This window comes from Ascidiella aspersa, chromosome 2 (assembly GCF_963924565.1).
Source record: "Ascidiella aspersa chromosome 2, kaAscAspe10.2, whole genome shotgun sequence".
In the NCBI taxonomy this organism is placed as follows: Eukaryota; Metazoa; Chordata; class Ascidiacea; order Phlebobranchia; family Ascidiidae; genus Ascidiella; species Ascidiella aspersa.
The window spans coordinates 12,823,552-12,845,891 of NC_139448.1; the positions used below are offsets into that span (position 1 = coordinate 12,823,552).

Below are 22,340 nucleotides of genomic sequence, written 5' to 3' on the forward strand. Positions count from 1 at the left end.
TCCTAATTTTACCAATTCAGAAAAAAACTAATGATTGTACGTATTGAATTTTAAAAATGATTGTAAAATGATTTTGTTTTAATTATTCATAAAAGCAAAACTGAAACTTGAAAAAGAACCTAAAACTTAGTTTTTAAGTTATATATGCAAGGTAAATCATCAGCACAAGCTGCATAACGAATAGTAAGTTTTTCCAGCTAATTCACATACAGGGCGGCAACAGATGTGATATGCTTGGCACTTAATTCCCATAACTGTGGTAAAATAAGCTGCATTCTTTACTAGGCTACGTATGCTGAACACAAACACTGCTCAGCGAAGTTTAACCCACCCAAATCCAGTGGTCTGGTATAATAAACTTTTGACATATTTAGTCTTTTATCAAAAATTGAGAGATGTTATGCAAAAGAAAGAAAAATGATTACAAAAGATGGAAAAAGTAAGTTTTTTTTATGCAGTACGCATTGTTTAGTCGAAGGTATGTAAATATGTATAAACAAAATAACCATAGAAAAACATAAAATAAAAAACACACAGACATTCCATTTCGAAACAATGCAGGTTTCAGTCCAGGAAAAGATTTTCCCTCTGCGGCTGTGTCAACAAACAGCGCACCCCCTACATTCAGTCATGCAAAGCCGTAAAAGTGCACCTGAATAAGCTTGTTATTGTTTGAGCAGGAATGTTTTCAGAAAACTAGGACTTGCACTTGTGAAATACATGGCTTTGACCACACTCTAGCTGGCATAAGAAATACTAACCACGTTTCTTTTAAATTTCTATTTGCTCAACTCACAAATTACATGTTGCAAGTTTTCAGTGAATAGCTACATAGAAATAGAAAAGAAATTAATGGTATGGAAATGTTTTTATGAAAATTTCATACCTTATCGGATTCCTGAAGCTTTTGAAGTTTGTTGTTTAAATCTTCTAACTTTCGCATGTAACAGTCTTTCGCATATTCTTCTCTATGCAGAGAATGTAGCAGACTGTCCCTAAAAACAAGTGATTTTTTTCTCCAAGTAAAAAGTGGTACAAAAGTCATTAGTTAAAGTAAAGTACCTTTATGAGTGTTCCAAATAAAGTATAAAATGCCTTTTAATAAGATGTAATTATCACACAAAATAAAGTGAAAAGTAATTGATTAGTAAACAGTTATGCTTTATTCATAGATTAGAAAATAAAACACTGATTTTATCATTATTGTAGTTAGGGTGGATGGTATTTTGTTAATATGCTAATGAGTTTAAAAGAAAAAAATGTAAATATACAAATTTCTATGGACTGGCAAAATAAAGCTTCAAGCATCACTCTGCAAGCAAAACAACAACGCAAGACTATTTTTAATTAAACAACCCTATGGGAAATATTACATATTCAGAAATCTGTTTATACAGAAAAAAATAATGTAATAAATGATGCTTGGTGTCACACCAAATAAGGTCTTTATAAGATAAGCATAAAATGTTTTGTTTAAAAGAATCCTACCTTTTATTCAGCAGCATTCTTTTCTGAATTTCGAGTGAGACAAAGTTAACTTGGCTGTACGCAGAATAACCCAAGCTTTGAAACTTGTACGAGTTTTGAATGTTGAAAGCTTGAGGCCCGAAAATGTTGCCATGTGCGGGTGCGACAGGAGCAAAAGTAGATGGCATGTTTGCAGCATCCTTGTACGCAGAGGAGTGATGTCTTACTTTAGAGGGTGTGTCTGTTTCCAAACTGCTCGGTGGATTTATTGAATTACCAAGCTTCATTACCATTTCCTGAAGAATAAATGAATCACTGAAGTAAAACTTATTAAACCAATAATTTTATGACAATATAAAATACCATACTGTGGCTATAAATGTTGGAAGGTAAAATCGTTTATTATTAACATTATATTTGCGATATTAGAGTGGAAACAGGCTTAAATATTATACAGCATATTTGCAAAACTACATAAAATGCAATCTTTACGTTTACAAGACAATAAAAAGCCAAGGCTGCTGCTGTCTGGTGAAAAATCAATAACACCTAAATGTAGGTCAGCCAAATAATCACTTCTGTCAAGTGCACCAGACAACAAATCCTTTGTTCAAGCAAACACCTTTAAAACAACTATTACTTCTTTCAAATGCACAGGACTAACCTTAAGCTTTACCATTTACAACTGAATATAGCACACCTAAAACCTAGGCTGCTTTTTCTCGAAAATGCATATAAAATGCCATATGCCATTAAAACCTTCGCCTAAACTGCATTAATTATTTATAATTTTGCTACCGAAGATGCATTTCTTCCCATTGATTATGATAATATTGTTGTGCAAGAAATTAAATAATTTGGGCAGTCAAAAATGCACCATAAAATTGTATATATGTGCTAAACATATGACAACTATTTAGTACATTTAGCTTGCATTAGGTAGCATTTAGCAAAATAATATTCACGCCAAAATATAGATAACTTGGTGATGTTAAATGGTGGTATTTTGTTTGGAAATGCATGAGGCTATATTTTTATCTCAAAAAATTATTATTATTTCAAAAAAAGATAAATCATTTTGGAACAAAGTTAACCATAGCCAACAGTTTATGCCAATAATTACATAAACACCTAAATCCTGTGTTATGCATACAATTGCTTGAAGTACTGGATAGTATTTTTAAATAAACTAGAACATCCTTTGCAACAAAACGATGAGCCGTAAAAACATGTGGTATTTTCAGATAAAATTATTAACCACAAATTATGATATAAAGTATGTAGAAACACAAACAAAAATGTAAGTCTCTGTCAGATAAGAGTTTGTTTTGTGTCAACCATTTCCAATTTTACACTAAACTATACCTTTAGGTTGGAAGCCTCAGATTCCAATCTGCTGATTTGTGAAGTGTTGTTAGACAGTTCATTTTTTAATGTACTGTTCTCCAGCTTAAGGTTTTTCACCTGCTCCAGAAGTTGATCCAACTGGGACGTTTGACCATCTGACCTTATGGTCCCTACAATTATAATACAAAAAGCTTTATAATAAGTTAAAAATCACTTTGTGTTGATACAAACAGTTTACTTTTATATAATTGATCAAGGATTTAACTTTAATAGTTTCCTTTCTAAGCTTTGGTTGATAAAAAGGTTCTATACATACATTGAAAATATATAACTGCAAACCCATTAGGATGTGGTGCACTTTATTTACAAACCTAAGAAAACATTTGGCTTTAGATCATAAGTTTTTATAAAAAAATAATTATGTTCTGGCTAGTTAAATTTCGAGTGGGACAAAGTTAACTTGGCTGTACGCAGAATAACCCAAGCTTTGAAACTTGTACGAGTTTTTAATTATGTTCTGGCTAGTTAAATTTCAATTTACGAAAACACTTATTTAATTTATTTTAAACAATGCGAAAAATATTTATTATAATATTCAAAACCAGCTATTTTTACACTGGAATTCATTTATCACAATTCACAATGCTGTCTACAGCTTTAAAAATATATCACTTAAAAAGAAGATTTTGAGTATAAAAAACATTAAGAATCTCAGTTTGATATTGTGTAGTAAGTACCTAATACACCAGATTGGGCAGTATCAGGGTATAAAATAGCTTCCACCTAATACATTTATTACTAAAGTTGATAAAAATATATTTTTATAGTTTTAAACCAAATAGCCCAATGAAAAGAACCATAATGAATCCTAATCACATATATTGTTACCAGTTCGAGCTTGTGTTGTCCCATTCATGTCAATTCTGCTTGGCATATTTTCTTGGTTTTCTGGTTGAGGAACAACAACCATGGCTCATAATAGTCAAACCAGTTCACTCATTGCAACACTTTTTCAATACAAAACATAAGCTTATATGATACAAATGAAAAAAATAACTTTTAGCAACAATCTCTCTAAAAATAAAATGTCAATCAATTAAGAAATGTTGTCGGAATTATACATTATTACTTATAATTACATGGATTTTTATGAATTATTATTTGTCTTTATTACACCACCACACTGACTAATACATTTATTGATTCATTTGTTAAGTTATCAGTATCCTAAGCTTTTTAAGCTATAGCCTGTTAACAAATGTAGTAATATTAGAGTATTAACCTATATTAAGCTGAACAGCAAGGACGACAGGTAACAGAAAAGTTATTACCGGAGAATCCTTTCAAGAAATCACAACACAAATATATTGGTATGTTCTTTTAGCTGAAGAGCGCACTCTTGCGACAACAAAATTATTTTACATTTGTAGGTGTTTTAAAAACTTTTAAGGTAATATTTTCGCTACATGGTATAGTTGAATAATAAGCAATTGAGCAACAGCAAAAATGAATATTCGATATTAATAAAATTTACTTGGTAAAAAGAAATCATACTAATGGCACTGCATCGTTCTGCTTTGTTGATTTCCTCACGTTGTTTTTGTTTTCCGCTTGAGTAATTTGTACCTCTAGCTATTTTGTCTTGGTAGTAGGTTGTGAAGTGTGCTGCCCGCGTTATGCGAAGTGTGGTATCTGTTTTGTTATGTTTTTCAAATTACATTTGAAGTGTATCGTGTTTTTATCATGCCTTTCTTTAGGAAATTAAGGTGTACCGATAGTTGAAAAACTTGTCGGAATAGGTTTTATGCACACCTGAGGTTTACAAACAACTTAACTTATTTCAAAATTGGGCGCTGTTCTAGAATCCTATCACAACGCGCATTATTTGGGTTAGGTTGCGGGTTAGCTTTTGGGTTAAGGTGGGTCAAGTATTATTATTATTAAATAAAGAATATAATAATACTTGACCCACCCACACCCAAACGCTAACCCGCAACCTAACTCAATTTTGTGCGTTGATTTCATAACTGTGGTAGGATTCTAAACCAGCTCATCAAATTAGTTTCGGCCCTATTCATTTTATTCCGACCATTCCGTAAATTAGTGAGCGTTCCAATCATTCCGACCATTCATCATTCCGTAAATTAGTGTTACCCGATTATTGCAAGCAATTTGTTTTCATACCTAAATTAGGTAATTGCACTCCTTAAAAAATTTAGCACTGCACACCTGATATCTGAGTTAAAATTGCCTTGTTATGCAGACTGACATTATGTAAAACAGAAGAGCTATGTTTAGTTTAGGTAATGGATTGGTTAGGTGTAAATATATTGGGACTAAGGTTTTTGAGTCCACATCTCACCTAGAGCTGGTGCAACAACGGCCGCTCAACAAAGGATTTGGCCCACAGCCCTGTTATCTCTTATCATGACATGGCATGATTTTTAACAAAATATTAAACCTAAGGAAAACTAAACTATAGTGGAGGTCAGCCCTACTGAAAGAAAAAGGTTACAGACCTCTTTTTAGAGCTTTGTATCAAGTTCTAGAAGTACAAAAAAGGTGTTTTATTTTTGAAAATCAATTGATTTGTATATGCAGATATCAATTTAAATGGATGTATTTCATAATCTGAAATCGCGTGTAAAATCTCTAATTAGTTCTACACCTCCAACTACAGAAGAAACTACCCCAATACTAGCAACACAAGATGTAGAAAAGGTAAATACAATTTTTCCTTGAGTGTAAATTCTGTATGAACTTGAAAAAAAAACTAAAACTAAATTCAAAAAGTTTTTTTGCCATTCAGCTTGTGTTTTAAAGCACTTTTTTCTATTTAGGGAAGCGAAAGAAATAAGAATCAAAATGAAGAGATATTTATTGAGCCAAAGATCACACAAGATAATCGTTTTCAAGATGGTATTACGAAAATTGGTAAGATTATGTTATGGAAAAATACATTAGCTCAACCTTAAGTACTGGTATTGCTTTTATTAAGAAATAAGTCAAGTACTGTACAAAAGACTGTATACGAAGGAGGGTTTTGCGAAGGTGGGATCAAATAAGTTATTGAAAATTCAGATAATTTAGCCAAATGCCAAATAACAAATTCTGTTGGCTAAAAATCATTTTAGGTATAAGGTTTCCCTAGACCAAGGATGTCCAACCTGCGGCCCGCCTGATATTTACGTGCGGCCCACCACTTATTATCACTTTCAGTAGCCTTTATAGAAAACAATTGTTCAGACTATCATAAAAACGTATCGAACACATAGTATTTGATAAGGCCTAATCTTGTATTTTTTCTGAGACTATAATCGAGTCTAATATCACATTTCAACATCCATCAAACACTTTGTGCACCCATCAATGCTAAGCAAGATGGGTGTTTTTTTAAATGTGTGTTTTTGCGGACCGTTTTAAGAAAATATATCAGCCAAAACATGTAAACTCAATTTTTCGCGTGTCAATATAATAAAAAAATAAATAAGGTCGCGATAACTTGCATATTGCGCACGAGTTTACTCTAGAGGAGTGGGTGTTTATAAGTTAAGTTGTTTTATGATGTCACGATATGATGTAAATTATGACGTCACCCCTTCAATTTAAGAGGTTTTGCAGCCTATCGAAATTTTTAAAGTGGCTATGCGGCCCATTCTGCTAAAAGGTTGGACATCCCTGACTTAGACAATAAACAGCTTTTTTTAGATATCGCACCTCCACTTTTTTGAAATATTGTGATAAAATGAGTAACATTTTATTAAAAGCATGTAAAATATACATGTCTTGTTTGGATTTAGATTTGTAAAATGTTCTTAGTTGGCATTTAAACCCTTTATTTTTATAGATTTTATATTGGTTTATGAAGAAATTATAAAGAAAAAGAAACTGCATAGAACATTATCCAAAGATGAGCTAGCAGAACGTAAGCGCAAAAACAACCTGGAAGAAATGAAAAATAAATGGAGAATCAAATATTTAAAAAATCTCAGGCGAAAAGGCGTTGTAATAGAAGAAGTAAGTGAAAACCTTAGTTGTTCTTCATTAAACACCATATTAATATTGTAACATTGTTACATTTTAACAACAGGCAACTCCCCACAAATGTGTATTTAAAGCCAAACTATAATCTGAAAAGTAAAACACTTCAATTAATTGTAAATTGTATGTTTGAAGGAACGAAAGGCACAACCTGATAAAACTATACACTTCTATAAACTGAGCTGTCCCTGGCATCTCCTCACATACTATGCAGAGGAATTGAACATAAGAGCTCCACTACAGGTTTGACAATACTACAAGACCTTGTAATTAAACAAAAATGTTTTTATGTGTTTGTTTTCTTTAATTCGGTACAGTGAATAAAGTAAATGTGATATTTTTATGGTATATCATTTATTTATACTAGCACGTTTTAAAGTACAATTTAAATATTAACAACAAATATTTTTTTTTGCAATCTTCAGTAATTTTTTGACAAAGGATACTTCCTAAAATAGTAGTTCGTGTAAAAAGTTAAACCTATTAAAAAGTACTCCAGTTTCATTTGATATTTACAAAGAAGGTGACATAAATCCCTGTCAAGATGTTATATGGATATAATTTTTTTATTTGTAATGTAAACATAATTTACACTACTTATTTTGGTTGTATTTTGTAGTCTTGCTTTCTTTCTCACAGCTTCGCGAGTACAAAAGTCACCACTGGTCAGGCAAAATTCTCAGCAAATTAAGGATGCCAAACTTTATGAAACTTGATGTTCCAAACCGACCCAAGCTCTATTTCACCTGCACTTTCAGAAAATCAAAGCAATCAAAGTAGGTATTCCTGTAAAATGATTTCATTTTATTCCAGTTTGTGCTTCTGATTAATTTCCACACAGAAAAAACGTATGCAAAAAAGTATCTTGATGTCTTATTATATTAAGCAATATTATATTTATTATATTGAGTCTTATTATATTTATTATATTGAGTCAGGATATAATATGTCTTTTCAAATTTCCAGTTTTCTTGGAATTGATGATCCAGAAAATTATTTCTCAGACACAGACAGAAGTCGCATTGTCTATGAAATATTGCAAGGCAATCTGTTTGGCAAGAAAAAGAGGGCAGAACAAGGTGGGGTAACTAAATAGATTCTGTAGGAAATAGATGCTCTATTTGATTAGCCATTAAAGTTTTATACATGATTGGGTCTGAACATGTTGTCACTTTAACATCACAGTATAATACTGCTTACAGTAAATTTAAATTTTACAAGACCTGCAACTTTTTATTGCATACATATATGATTTATATCAGTTTTTATTTTTTAACAGGAATTGATAGACTTTTAAGTGAAGAAGTATTTTCAGCTGCTTTTCCTCTGCATGATGGACCCTATAAAATCCCTAAATCACAGAATGGAGAATTGGTAAAATTTTGGTGTACCAAGTGCAATTATTTTTCTGTGTACATCACATAAATTATAGTTAAAAGTATACCAATTTTGAATTACGGATGACCAATAATATTGGATAGGAGCCGATACTATCTTGTTTTTATGAGCTGAAAATGGGTAACAGCGTTGACAAATAGTATCTTATTGTAAAAAAGTATTTTTTATACCTAAACTGGTTGTTCATAAGCTTATCCAACTTAAAATAGAATTGCAAATAGTTAAATATATAGTTTTAAATAAATTTTAGCTTTAAAATAATACCAATATGGCTATGAACCAAAATTAGGTTACGTTTTACAATAAATCTCTAAATTGTAGAAAGTAATATTTAATATCTCCACTTTTGAGTGTTTGACAGTTCCTAATTCCCTTTGCCATAAACCAATTTAAAATCTCTTTTTTTAAATAATTCAGGATCCCACAACATTAAACAAACGCCAGGTTCTCTATGAATACTGGGCACGGTGGGGAAGGTGGTACAAATACCAGCCGCTGGATCACATAAAAAGTTACTTCGGCGAAAAGATTGGAATCTACTTTGCATGGCTTGGTAAAACTATATATAAATATGTGACAAAAAAAATAGCTTTTTATATTTCTCTTCCAATAATTTTAAAGTAAAAGTAGAAAAAAAAGTCTTTATGTTTTTTGGGTTTATTTTGCACCTACAAAATATGCTTACTGAACCACCTATAAAAATTATTAGTTGTGATTTGGTGAGGTACAGCCTAATTTAAACTGAAACTAATGCCGCAGTGCAGTTTTTAATTTATTATTCAACCGACAGCCTATAAAGAGTTGTTTTGATTTCAACAGGAAGCCAATTAATAAGTCACTTCTTAACTTACAGACACACACTTAAACACATCTGTGCATACAGGTTTTCCCATAATATTAAACATTAAGCTGATCATGGAACAGTTATCCTACAATGTAGAAATTTAATCAGTTTTCATGAAACGGTATATTTCCTTTTGAACCCATTTATATGTATGTTAAGTGCATAGTTAGTCAACGCAACTGTCAAGGGTAGGTTGGCGCTGCTTTGTCATTTCTGACTAATACGCCCATTTCTTTTTTGATGTCAGGTTTTTACACTGCCTGGCTTCTTCCCGTCGCCACAGTTGGTTTAGTTGTATTTCTCGGAGGCCTCATCGGCATGCACACCAATGAAGAGGCGTAAGTTGGTTTTCCAGGAAATTGATATGTTTTGCCTTAGCAAACACAATATACTGTTAATCTGTTGCCCGATTAAAGTACCACAGCAACAGAAGTCTGAGCTAAAAAGATTTTTTTATTATCACCTTTTAATTTATTAATTAAAAGAACAGTAACTAGTAATCACAACTTTAGTATCGGACCCCCAAGATTGTTTATTAATCGCCTTGGTATACAAATACAGAACATATGGACATGTTCAATCGTTTTACAAATTTTACATTTATGGTTGTTGTTGTATATGGGGACTAACTTACCGTACTTTGATGTAGTATTTTCCATCTTTTGACATTGAGGAGAAACACATAGTCTGTTAATAGTATGAAATTACGCTACAACAACATATGTTTGTATATTATGGTTAGCTTATAAGCTAAAGAATAATATTATTCCATCCTGTAATTTAATGCAGGCCTTGCCAAACACACCATTGCTTGAGTAATCTTAGAAAATATTAATATACCTCGCTAAAAGGTGAATTATGGGTATTGGAAGTTTACCATTAAACATTGTGGTATTTATCTGTTGGCAAGCTGCTGTGCAGTTTCCTGAGGATATCCCTGCTGACAAGCAACCCACAACTGATTAATAGCAGACAAACTTCAGAACTATACTTTATATTTAAAGTGTAAACCAGGATTTTTGGAGCTGATAGTTGCTTTTTAGTGCAAACAACTATGTTCTTATCCCATTTAGCATCATGTTTTTCCCAATCAGTAATAATTGCAATAATTACCTGTGTTGACTTAGTGTTTTATTCTTTAACAAAGGGAAACATTTTGTCTTTTTTTAATTGTTGTGTTTAAACTTATCCATTATAATGGGCTGTCAACATTTTGAATTGAATCAAAATTTTGCAGACAGGACATATGCAACAGTGGCAAGAAATATATGATGTGTCCCCTATGCAGTGCATGTTCAGAATGGGCATTGAGCAAATCATGTATCATGACAAAACTTTCCTTTCTTTTTGACAACACTGGGACAGTGTTCTTTGCTACTCTGATGTCCTTCTGGGGTAAGAAAATTGTAGGCCTATAAACCTTCGAAACATTTTTAACTTTTTTATGAAGTATGCAAACCAAACTACTATTGAATGGTGGAAAGAGAATGTAAAATAAATATAGGCCATGGTTAAAGATATTGTGGTTCTCTTTTTGTAAAATTATCACTGTAAATATGGCAGGTATTTTATAGCGATACATTTTTTTTGTTTGTTTTTATTGATTTAAAACATTATAAAAAATTTTTTCAAACAATTTCATAAAATTATTAAGTGGCAGAAAATTGTCTTGTTCTGCCCATTTTGTTGGAGAAAATCTGCTTAAAAGGATGTTACACTTTAACCATAATTACAGTTTTTTTCTGAGAGCCAAATGTTTAGCTGTGTTGGCTTTACCTTTAACCAGAAGGGATAGGGCATCAAACTTCTATCATTTTAATAAATTATGGATGACGCTAGTTAGTTAGCTGTGGGACTTTCTATCCTAATGTGCTGGCCTTTTGCTTACCGATGGTGAAAAGGGGCTAAGCATAATGAATTATTCATGCTGACCTTTCGCAGGAAATATGGTTTTCCCTAATGTCAACTTTCTTTAATGATATTTTGAATAAATTTATAAAATTTCAAGTCACCTTTTTGCGCATACTTACTGCTGCTCTTTGCGGTCGTTAACTTTAAAAACAAAACATTTTTAAATAATACTGCCAATCTAAATAAGAGAAGGTGTACAAAAAAATTATAAAAATTGTTTTAAGTTTTCATAACACATTTATGGTAAATCTCCATACACCACTTGAATTTAGTTCAATAAAATTCTCCTTTGCCTCAAGGTAAAACTTGTTGCAGCAATATTTATATAATACACACTGGTTTATATCGGGTTGTGTTCAAACATGTGACAATGGTAGACTGATGAACAACTAAACTTACAATATCCCACCTCGTTACAGCCGTGTTTTTTCTCGAGTTCTGGAAGCGCAAGAGCGCCAACCTCGCTCACCACTGGGAGGCGATAGGTTTTGAGGAAGAAGAGGAGAAACCCCGCCCCGATTATTGCGCCCGGGCCCCAATGCTGGAGGTTAACCCTATTACAGGCGTTCTTGAGCCCCATTTTCCACCAAAGCAGAGGATAAGACGCATGCTGACAGGATTTGGCATCTTATTGATAATGGTATGCAGGATAAGCACTGGTTTGTCTAATGTTAACAGTCATTTTAACTGTTTTACTTGAACTAGGTTCCATTTTATTGTTGTTACGATCTGGCTTTATTTGTGTATTACCATTTACTGTTTTGGGAAAATACCTAATCGCAGTTTTAGTTTTCTGTGTATGTCTTATAGTGGTATGTGCTCATTCTGTGTTTCAGCTGTTCGTGGTGGTGATTTTTGTTGTTTCGGTCATTCTGTACAAGTGCATAGTTGGAGTTATTATGTTGCACAGTCGGAGCAAGCTACTTCATGGAGAGGTAGTTATATTTAAAATAAGATTATGTTTGTTATAATTATTTGAACCTGTGAATATTTTCTTTTTTAGGCATATACAAATCAGATATTAAATATTATGTTTCTACCATTTGCATTATAGTAATCACTATTGACTAACTAAGGAAAAATATGTATATTTTATGTTGTTTTCAATAACAATTGTCCACCATCTATATTTCTTTAGTCTTCAGTTTTAACATCAATGACGGGAGCGGTGATTAACCTGATTCTGATTATGCTCATGTCAAATGTGTACACCGCGGTTGCAGAATGGCTGACTAAATGGGGTAAGGCCTTACATCATTTCAATTAACCCTATAAAAGAAACACATCATAAGGGTTCTGTAATTAAAATTATTGAATTCTCGGTTTATGCTAAATGGTGACAATGTTGTAGAGATGCATCGCACCCAAACGGGATATGAGAATGCTCTTACCCTAAAAGTCTTCATCTTTCAATTTGTCAACTACTATTCCTCTATTTTTTACATCGCCTTCTTCAAGGGAAAGTAAGTTGACTTAATGTTACCCTACCGATTACGTGTTGCAGTTTCGAATATTTGTCTGGTTATCAATTTTAAAATGTTTTTTGTTTTAATGAAGTAAGACTAATATTAATTGGGTTCAAGTGTGAGAATTGTTGTTTTGTTTCACTAAACATCGCCTGGATATTATGCTCTATATTTGTCCTAGGTCGTACACTCTGTACTCCCAAGATTACGCATCAAACTAAACACAAAAAAGAAAAAAAAACTTCAATAAGCTTTTTTTTTCAATAAAGCAATATCCACGAGTCGCATCGATTTGTTGCATCGCTGGAAAAGAAGCAAATTATTCTATGTCCGTCAACCAATGCTAAACTGTTTTGCCAGAAAATTGCCAATTTAAAAAAAAAACGGTTCGCTCGATTTCAGATTGGTCGGCTATCCTGGCCATTACGACACAATGTTCGGAATTCGCAACGAGTCTTGCGGCAACGGAGGCTGCCTGATCGAGCTCGCCCAGCAGCTTTTCATCATCATGGTGGGCAAGCAAGCCATCAACAACGTACAGGAGCTTGTCATACCGTGAGTACCGGTCGAGTCGGGCGACGTGCTTTGACTCGCGAGCCGTTTTCGCCGCTCGTGATATTCGTATTGCGGCGTGTTTGCTGCTGTGGCCACTGCAACATGCGATGCCAGCGTTTTTTTAGGTGTTTTGAGATACCGAAACGATCATTTAAAAATACCTCCAACGGATTTAATATACCCTGCTTGATACAATAAAGATTGAAAGTTCGTAGTTAAGATATTATAGTTGCAGCTACTCAAAGTTTATTTTATAGTTGTGATTCCATCAAAAAAAACATTTTTATCTGGTTACAAAGCAAAACCTCAAGAAAACCTTTCAATTCTGTCTTGCGGCCGGCCAACTTTTCTTTATACCGATTTTTTCATTTACAAGTGGTATCGCCAACTAAGTGCAGATTTATTTAATTTCGAAATTAACCCGAAAAAGTTGGGCTTGTGCTTAATTGTTTGGCAATCATACTCGCTTTTCAGAAGTATGCTGTTAACCACTAAACTCGCACATTTGTTATTTTTTTACAAGAATTGTAAAACTTTTGTTTATACTGACTTTTAATTTACAAATTGTAACGCAAACTAAATGCAGATTTATTTCATTTCGAAATTTGTCCGACAAAGTGGAGCTTGTATACGCTTGAAAATTATATCAGCGTTTTAGAAGTACACTGTTAACCACAAAACTTCCCACATTGGTCGAAAGAATCAGTAGCCATTAAAAGTAAACTATATTTCGTTTATAACAGTTTAGCCTGGCAAGGAAACAGTCATGTATATAAATGTGTATAATAATCATAAATTATTGATGTAGCTTGAATAATTGGCCAAACAGATAGACGACTGCGTCAGTTCGGCTGCTTTAGGATTTCATCGGAACTAACGAAACAAATGACTTCGCCGTCCACAGAAAACTCTTCCAGTGGTACCAGCAGCGAAAGTTCAAGAAGAAGGAGGACAGAATCACCAGCAAGACTCCCTGGGAGAAGGATTACAACAAACTTTGCGAGTTTCCCGGATTGTTCGAGGAATATCTGGAAATGGGTGAGCAAAGTGTGACTTGAGGTGATTTTTTATTCTCTCGAAAATTCGAAAATTTAGGTGCTAATTGAACGCACCTGACCTTGCCTATTGGGCCCAAGAGCCAAAAATATATAATTGGAGACTTTGGATGTAAATATGGCTGTTCGTTTGATTTAAAACAATGTAGCTGAGGTGGTTCTCATTTTTTTCTTTCTATTGGTTTCTTACAAACCCAAACAGTGTAAAATCCTCCCAGCGAAAATTACGAAACATTCAACGCTTTTTATATATATTACTTACTTCGATGTACCTTGCTGACAGAAAGCAAACCTAATACGCAACAGCCTACAGGCAACAAATTAAAAACATATATATGAAAAACTTCATTATGGCTTTTAACGAAATGCATTTAGAATATAAAACCCTAAAATTATTTTCTGTTTACTTAATGCCTAAATTGTCCTTTAAGACACCAATCAAGATAACTTGTATAGTGCGCATAGTCGATGAAGAAAATAAAACTTGCATTTAACACATTTTTGCAAGCGTTTCGAGCATATTAATTCATCTCCAGGATCCCGGTTTAGTAGGCATATCCTAATGGGGTTGAATACAATTAGTGCACAGTTGGTGCGCTACTCATCCTGAAGTTGCGTTTGTTCTAAAATTGTTTGAAAACCAAATCTTTGGGCGATTGAATCCAAAAAGAACTATAAATATTGATGCTATAAAATATAATCAATTTACATGCTTTTTTTAAATGTATATGTTTGGGAGAACGCGACATTCTACCCATGTTCTTTAAAGAAAAATATATCACATTATATTTTTGCGGAAGTTATCTTTAATTGTTAAAGGGTAACTTGGTATCGAATCGGCACCAATACCATCCTAGTATCGGACGAGTACCGATGCTACAACGTGGCATCGCATCGGGTCTGATCCAATATTATCAGAGATGCATAGCAGAAATTTTGCGCAGAATTGGTTCGCGTGTGCAAACTCTCCGCCCAATTCGTGGCATCCCTTATACTTTAAACTCTCCCCCCGCTTCACGGCGTCACTTACTTCGAGCTTCACCTTTGCGCAGTGCTCCAGTTCGGTTTTATCACTTAGTGGCCGCCCTTCCGCTGGTGCCCCTCTTTGCGCTGCTTAACAACTGGATCGAAATCCGACTGGGCCTACCAATATTATCGAAAACCTATTGCGTTGAAGGGAAGGCTCAGCACATACCAGCAGTAACAGACTGCTTAAAATCTAAGTCATTAAATAACCCACGTTTATTTGGCCACATTTATTCAGTTACGGTCCCACAATTGCTCAGTGTGTGACATCTATAATACCAAATCCGCTTTACCTTCGCCCAGTGCTTCAGTTCGGTTTTATCACCATCTTCGTGGCCGCCTTTCCGCTGGCGCCCTTCTTCGCCCTGCTTAACAACTGGATCGAAATCCGGCTGGACGCCAGCAAGTTGGTGTGCGAGCTACGGCGGCCCGTGGCCCATCGGGCCGAGAACATCGGCATCTGGTACGACATCCTGGACGCCCTTGTGCAGATCGCCGTCATCACTAACGTAAGTGTGAGGATTGCGGCGAACAATTTCTTTCTAACTTTGTGGTTCCTCGTTTTGTGTATCGTGAGCCCAATTTTGCTGCTGTTCAAAACTAAAATTACCTCTTGGAAACTTGGTTTATAACAGGAACTTCTATATCGATACACTTATATCTTACTTATTTAAAATTGATAAGCTGTTTTGTCCCCTATATAAGTATTAAATGCATATATTAATACCGAACTTTTGGTAATTAAATGGTTTAATTCAATTTTATTATAAGTATCTTCAAAACATAAAAAATAATTACGTAAATACAATTTTCCCATTGTAATTTCAAAGTTACTTGTTATGTTTTATTCCGGGTTCAAAAATCGTTAAAATAATCCCAATACAATTGAATATAAACAATTATGTATGATGATACAGGCACGTGTAATATTAGCCACATCAACTCTTTCTCACCACCGTAAAGTATTTTTTCGAATATAGCGCGATCCGCCTATGTTTTTCTGCAGGCCTTTCTTATCGCCTTTACGTCAGAGTTCATTCCCAGGCTTCTCTACCGCTACGTAGAAGGAAAAGGAACCCTCAAGGGCTACGTCAACTTCACCATGGCTTATGCGCCCCACAACTCAGGTGAGCTAAAAGTTATTATCAAACTATTCCGTCCAAAATATTTTTGGAATGGGAATTTAATTCAACAGTATATTGAGCATTGAATAAGTGTGTTGTGTACCATGTTGCAAATGAATAAAGAGTTAATTTGTCGGCACGTTCAAAATTGGCTACCGACCTCCCCATGGGTTTGGGTATTCGTTCTACGCCTTACTTGAACCTTTAGCCATTATGCTTTAAATTTTTGTTAAATTGTTCAGACTTTTGTTAGAATCCTTCGTTAAAACGATTTGTAGATCGTAAAAACGTGTGACGTAACTCTTTTATTACCATTTTCTCTGTTCGTTTAATTTCTAAATAACTGAAAATTATTAATGTTTCAGCCTACTGTTACTATTTTTTTTTGATATGACACCCCTTTAAGAGTTATATGTCACCCCTTTAAGTGGATTTCTCAATATCCATTATCCACTCTATGTTAGTTACGTAAATGGATGAAATACAGACTGTAAAGTCGGAGCCGGACTAGGACTCGAGAAAATAGTCGGATTCGGGACTCGGGAGTCGGAGTCGGGTTAATTTTTTGGTCGAGTCAGACTCGGGTTATTCTTACCAGCCCTGCTTTCAGAGCCGATCTTTTATAAGAATGTTATTTGTTGGCAAGCAATTTAAAATTAATTAATAACACAACTCGTATTTTCAAGGTTTGGGAGATTGCAGATACAAAGGTTATCGGGACCGTGATGGAATACACACGCTCTACTACTACGAGTTGCTCGCCTGTAAGCTGGCGTTCGTTATCGTTTTTGAGGTAAGTAAACTTTTTATTACCGGTGTAGCTGTCAAACGAAAGGCAAAGTTTGAGTTTAACATCTTATTTCCATTTAGCTTATTGTGTGATTATTTTTCAAAAGGCTCACTTTTATAATAAACCATGCTTTGCGTCTTTTATTGACACTCCCATTTAATTTGTAAAAAAAGGGCTCCATTTAACTTGTAAAAAGGCAACTGCTTTTTTTCAACATTTTTATTAATGCATTGGCCATTTACATTGTTATAAATTATGCACACTGCCGGTGCAAAAACAAATTACAAAAAAGGAAGTTTTCTTCATAAAAGCGGCCTTATATACAGACTTGGGCAACTAGATCATTCTAGTTTCCTAATTTAACGAATTAAATCAAACTGATGCTAATTATAATTCTACTAACTTCTAAATTGCGTGTGCGCTCTAATTTTAGTTCTAATCTAATACGGAATTCAGGATAAATTCTACTTTGTCCAACCGAATTTTATGTCTCTCAGTCGCAACAAAGAATTTTAATTAAAGCTCTTTGGTCGGAACTACATTTAGATGATTTTAGGAGTCTGAAAAGGTTGCGCTAAACTATAAAAAAATTATCACACAAATATTACCATTCAAATTCTTACTAGAATAAAGTGCGATATATTAAATTAACTGTAATTCTAGTTCAGATTCCAATTCCAATTCGTTTTTTTCGAATTTCAGCGCGTTTGTCTGCTTATATAGGGAGACAAGTAGTCTTATATATGAGGCCGTTAGTAAAACGTATTACCTAATTCAGTTCTATTGAACTAGGTAATACGACCATTCCTCAGTGTTCTGTGATTTTTACCCTTTGCCTTGTTGCTTCCCCAGCACGTTGTCTTCTTCATCGGTCGCATGATCGACTGGGGTGTTCCTGACGTTCCCGAGAGCTTGCAAATGAAGATAAAACGCGAGCAGTACCTCGCCAAGCAAGCGCTGGCCGACAACCGGGATACGTCCTTGGTAAGTGTGTTGCCCTTGCGACTTGCGTGCTCTTTTGGTGTGCTGTGGCGGCGTGGTTTCTTTTACGTTCTCGTCGTTTTTGGCGCAATGGCATTTTGTTCAGTATGTGATTTTGTTATTTGAACCGAACCTTTTGAATTTTCTTCAGCGACGTTTTTGAAAAAGAGTTTTTTGTTATATGCGCCAGCACGTCTATCTAAGAACCCTGATTTAGATCTGACACAATCGACAAAAAACACGTTTGTTGCCTTTGCGAAAAATGAGCAACAACAGAGTGTACTGATACTGTGACTACAAATAAGCTGACAAACAAAGCAAAAACTAACCAATTTGCGTTTATCAATCAGATGATATTGCGGTTGGATTTTGTTTATCCGTTTTGTGGTTAATTTTTCTCCTACCAAAAGGTGTTTGTTTACGTGTGTATTCAAGGCGGGTATCCATACTGGCGTTTCCCGACCACCTAAAAGTCGAGTACTAAAAACCGTAAGGTAAATATCGTAACGGGTTTAACAATTTGCTTGATATTTTTCCGACGTTAAAACTGGTAAATCAGAAATAACGTAACGAATACTACTCGTATTCCAATAGGTCAAGTTTAAAATTCGCAGGACCAACAAACCTAATATATAGTACATTTATCACACGCATTTTTATTCTTCAAAAAATACTATTAATTATTTTGTTTTGTATCAGATCGGACTTGTACGTTTGCCAAAAAGTCGGTTATAGGTACCGCAATAAAATTCCAGGTGCGGACCTCTTATATGGAATACCAGCTTAACGCATGTAACTGGCGAAGTTTGGTTTACAGCAAATGTGCCATACTTTGTTATCGACTTAAAAGTTGTCACTTAAGAGGGAGACAGGGTACTTTCTGCAATCAGGCGCCTTCACTTTCTCTTTAATTATTAATGTTGATATTAACTGACAGCAAAGATCGTCAAACTTGCAGTTCAATTATTCAGTAAAGAGTTGTTGTAAATAAACCATCTATGAGTAGATTTTTAAACTTGGAATGACAAAAATTCCCTGCCCACGTCGGAAGCCTAGCTACTTTTACCCAGAAGTATTGGTTTTTATTTTAAAACTTCTAGGCACATATGAATAGGCAGATTTTTTTGTTCGGAATATTTCTGTTTCCTTGTAAAAGCGACCGACTTGGCCTTTTGTTTGGTGTAACCTCCCTAATCGACATTTTGTTATAATTAACCAGTTAAGTTCTTGTGCTATAACTTTGCGTGCGCGTGGTGTGGTGTTATCATGATTCAGCATCTGATTAACAAATTCTTTTACCGTGATTTTGCATGCTTCATCACAGCACAAAAATGAACCAGTATCGGAAGCCGAATCCGCCGCTTGATTGATTTCAACTTGTAAATAGAATTTGTATTAGACAAGGTAAGCCTTTATTTATTTGCCGCGGCTTTCTTTTGTTAACCGAATAAAACCAAATGAAACTTCTTTTTCACAACAAAAAAGTGCCGAAGTAGATTTGTTCGTTTTGCACTTGCTGATAACCTTATAATTTAAAAATAACCTAATTATTTATTGATTGTTTGCTTTAATGTTAATTTTTTTTCGTTTTTTTTTCATTGGTTTCTCCATAAAGTCTAGTTTCGGTGGCAAACAAAACTAGCGAAACAATAAAACCTATATTTGAACATGTCACAGTTATACTTTTTTTTATCAAGCGAAACACGACACTGACAATCCGCCGACATGCCCACATGACACTGGTAACCTGCTAATATGACACTGCGCCACATTTCCGTGTGCAATTTTCTTATCCACCCCAACTGGTCCTTAACGCAAATATTCTCACCGCTGATTTACAATACCTCCCCATATTTGCTGCACTTACAGACTACATCGAAGTTGCCAAGTTGCGTTTTATTACGCCGTGTAACGCAATTTGATTTTCTTCTTTCTGCAAACTTTTAGGAAGTTATGAAACTCTACCACCGCTCGCTCTCACAAGAAGATTTCTTCGACAAGCAAAACGGCGCCTCCGGACAGCTGGGGGCGCCCTTGAGCAAACTAAAGCAGAAACTGAACTTTTTCTCCTCAAACGACTTGCACACAATAGAGGAAGAGGAAGGCGCCGAAACCCCGCCTAATATCGACCAACAGAGCGGGGAACCACCGTTACCCACGCCCGTCCCCCAAAACCCCTTCGTCACCGACTCCCAGCATCTTACCGCCTCTGAAGAGTTAAGCGCTTCGCCGAAAAGCGCGCCTTCAAGTCGCACTTCCTCACCGAAGCGCCGTCAAGCCGCCGCTGCCGTGGAAGGCGCCACGCGTTATCCCTTGGCACCGAAAACTCATAACCTTTCGCCGCAAACCGCGAGCAAAGATATTGCTCCGCGTCGCAGCAGCGATCCCAGCAAGATGCCATCTCACACTCGCGACTCTCCAAAGCACCTTTCCTCCGTCACCAAGGTTGGAAGCCCTGAACGGCCGCGAAGTCGGAGCCCGTCGCCTCGAAGACAAATCGCCAAGGTGCTGCGCAAAGTAGCTCACGTCCGGGCTTCACCCACCTCCTCGCCCCAGCTGTCCGATGCGGGGTCCGGCGAAGAGGGGATTACCCACTCACCCAAGGGCTTCCCATCGTCGCCCATACGCCAGCGTCTGCTTAACTCGCCCGACAACTCTTCGGCCGATGAGGAACCGAGCCCGTCTCGGCGACGCCACCTGGCGGCCAGAAGCAAGCCAAGACAGAAGCCGTCGAAGTAGCGAGGAGTCGTGACGTCATTCGTCGTGAATTTTTTGTTACTTAAACACGTAATTAACTTTATAATGAATTTCAAAGCCAGAATGGTCGAGTAGATCGAAATCATCTTGATTAAGACGTTTCGATTCGAACTTGTATCATCTCCAGTTAATATGATGACGTCGATCTACTCGACCTTTTTGGCTTTGCAATTCATTATCAGGCTACATTACAGATCCGTGCATTGTGTACCCAAGTAATTAACTTTCTCCTTCATAAAAGGATAACTTGGCTGTACCGATAGGTTTGTTTTTGCGATGTCCCACTTTTACCGTACTGTGTCAAGTTTGATACTGTATCAAGTAATTCAATTTCTTCAAAATATCTGTCACGTTAACAGCATGATTTGTTTCTAAAATCATTTCGTCGTTCCAATGTAAGCTTTTTGCAAAATCGTTCAGTTCCAAGTGACTATCGCTTCGAGCCAATAAGATTCTATTGCGTTTTATCGACAGTCTGTAATGTTTACTAAAACTCTAACTTTATTATGTGTAAATAAGCTTGCGGCTATTTTCAGTGCATTGTAGTATAACAATTATGAACCGACTTGAAACAATCATCTAAATAGCTGTAAAGGCGAGTCAACATATGTTGCTTTTTACAATTAATTTTTGTTTTAATAGTGTACAGGTTTTAACTAATCAATAACCACTTTGTATAACTGTTTAACCTGTGCAAGAACACCATCGACCATTAGTAGAAAAGATGAAACCGAAAAAAGTTGACATGTGATATTTGAATTGCTTACCTCACTTAAATTCACTGTGTTTAAGTGCAATAACCATTTCAGGAATAAAACAGCACTATGTGCATGTGCAAGCCTCTAATCGTTACAAGGCTAGATTGAATACGTTGTTATACATCTCTAAGCATTAACCAATGTTAACTGATGTTTCTCGACTTTACGTCCTTAGTTTTAGAGGTACTTGTTTAAACCTAAAAAAATAAGAAACTATATTGTATATTCCACGATGTTACCTTTTCAGAAATTTTTCTTAGTGCGCCATATTTCTTATTGTAGAAGCCACAGTGACGCTTATCATCGAAACCTATCCAGCCGCCAACAAATATATTGCGTTTCTTTTTATTTTTGATGTACACAGACGCAATGTTATCAGTATAGCATAAACAGAGATTACCTTTTGTTGCTTCGTTTTTTACCTTTTGTATTCCATCGTTTTTGCAATTCGAATCCAATTTAATTGTGCATTACAATGTATATTTAAATAGCATGATCAAACTTATTTAAATTTCTTAACATTTCACTAAGATTTATTTTATTTATAATGTTTTATCGATCATGTGTTTATAACGAAATGACGATTCTTAGGCATTTATGGTTCTGTTTTTCAATTTACCTTGGTTAGCTGTTACACATTTGTTCGAAACTATTTTTTGTGAGAATATTAAAGGTTCTATAAATAAAGAGATTACGGAGCTGTGGAATATAACTACCTTCAACTTTTTACCGCAGTTCATTAGTAACTAACAAATCAAGTGAGCTGTTTATTTATTAGACAGTGTTTAACTTGCTGAAACAGCCACATGGATCACGGGTT

At 35.0% G+C, this 22,340-nt stretch overlaps 2 protein-coding genes across 2 annotated transcripts in view; one reads left to right on the plus strand and one right to left on the minus strand.

The window, feature by feature from the left end:
* The window catches only part of LOC146163759 (uncharacterized), a 28,159-nt gene extending 24,286 nt beyond the window's left edge, over positions 1–3,873 (minus strand). The window contains exons 1-4 of the mRNA XM_083380587.1: positions 3,703–3,873; positions 2,833–2,984; positions 1,489–1,763; positions 887–995 (exon numbers count right to left, since the gene is read on the minus strand). Of these exons, the coding sequence (XP_083236713.1) occupies positions 887–995; positions 1,489–1,763; positions 2,833–2,984; positions 3,703–3,784 (618 nt within the window). The 5' untranslated portion in view covers positions 3,785–3,873. The remainder of the gene's footprint in view (positions 1–886; positions 996–1,488; positions 1,764–2,832; positions 2,985–3,702) is intronic.
* A 1,554-nt stretch (positions 3,874–5,427) lies between these two features.
* LOC146163760 (anoctamin-7-like) lies at positions 5,428–22,231 on the plus strand. The gene is made up of 21 exons (XM_083381068.1): positions 5,428–5,535; positions 5,655–5,748; positions 6,662–6,831; positions 6,991–7,098; positions 7,495–7,631; positions 7,822–7,934; positions 8,135–8,229; positions 8,671–8,806; positions 9,345–9,435; positions 10,335–10,492; positions 11,428–11,648; positions 11,845–11,943; positions 12,147–12,249; positions 12,360–12,471; positions 12,877–13,029; positions 13,934–14,067; positions 15,414–15,619; positions 16,117–16,237; positions 16,921–17,027; positions 17,877–18,008; positions 19,953–22,231. Exons 1-21 carry the CDS (start codon positions 5,428–5,430, stop codon positions 20,742–20,744), a joined length of 3,390 nt encoding a protein of 1,129 aa, XP_083237194.1. The 3' UTR covers positions 20,745–22,231.
* The last annotated feature ends 109 nt before the right edge of the window (positions 22,232–22,340 follow it).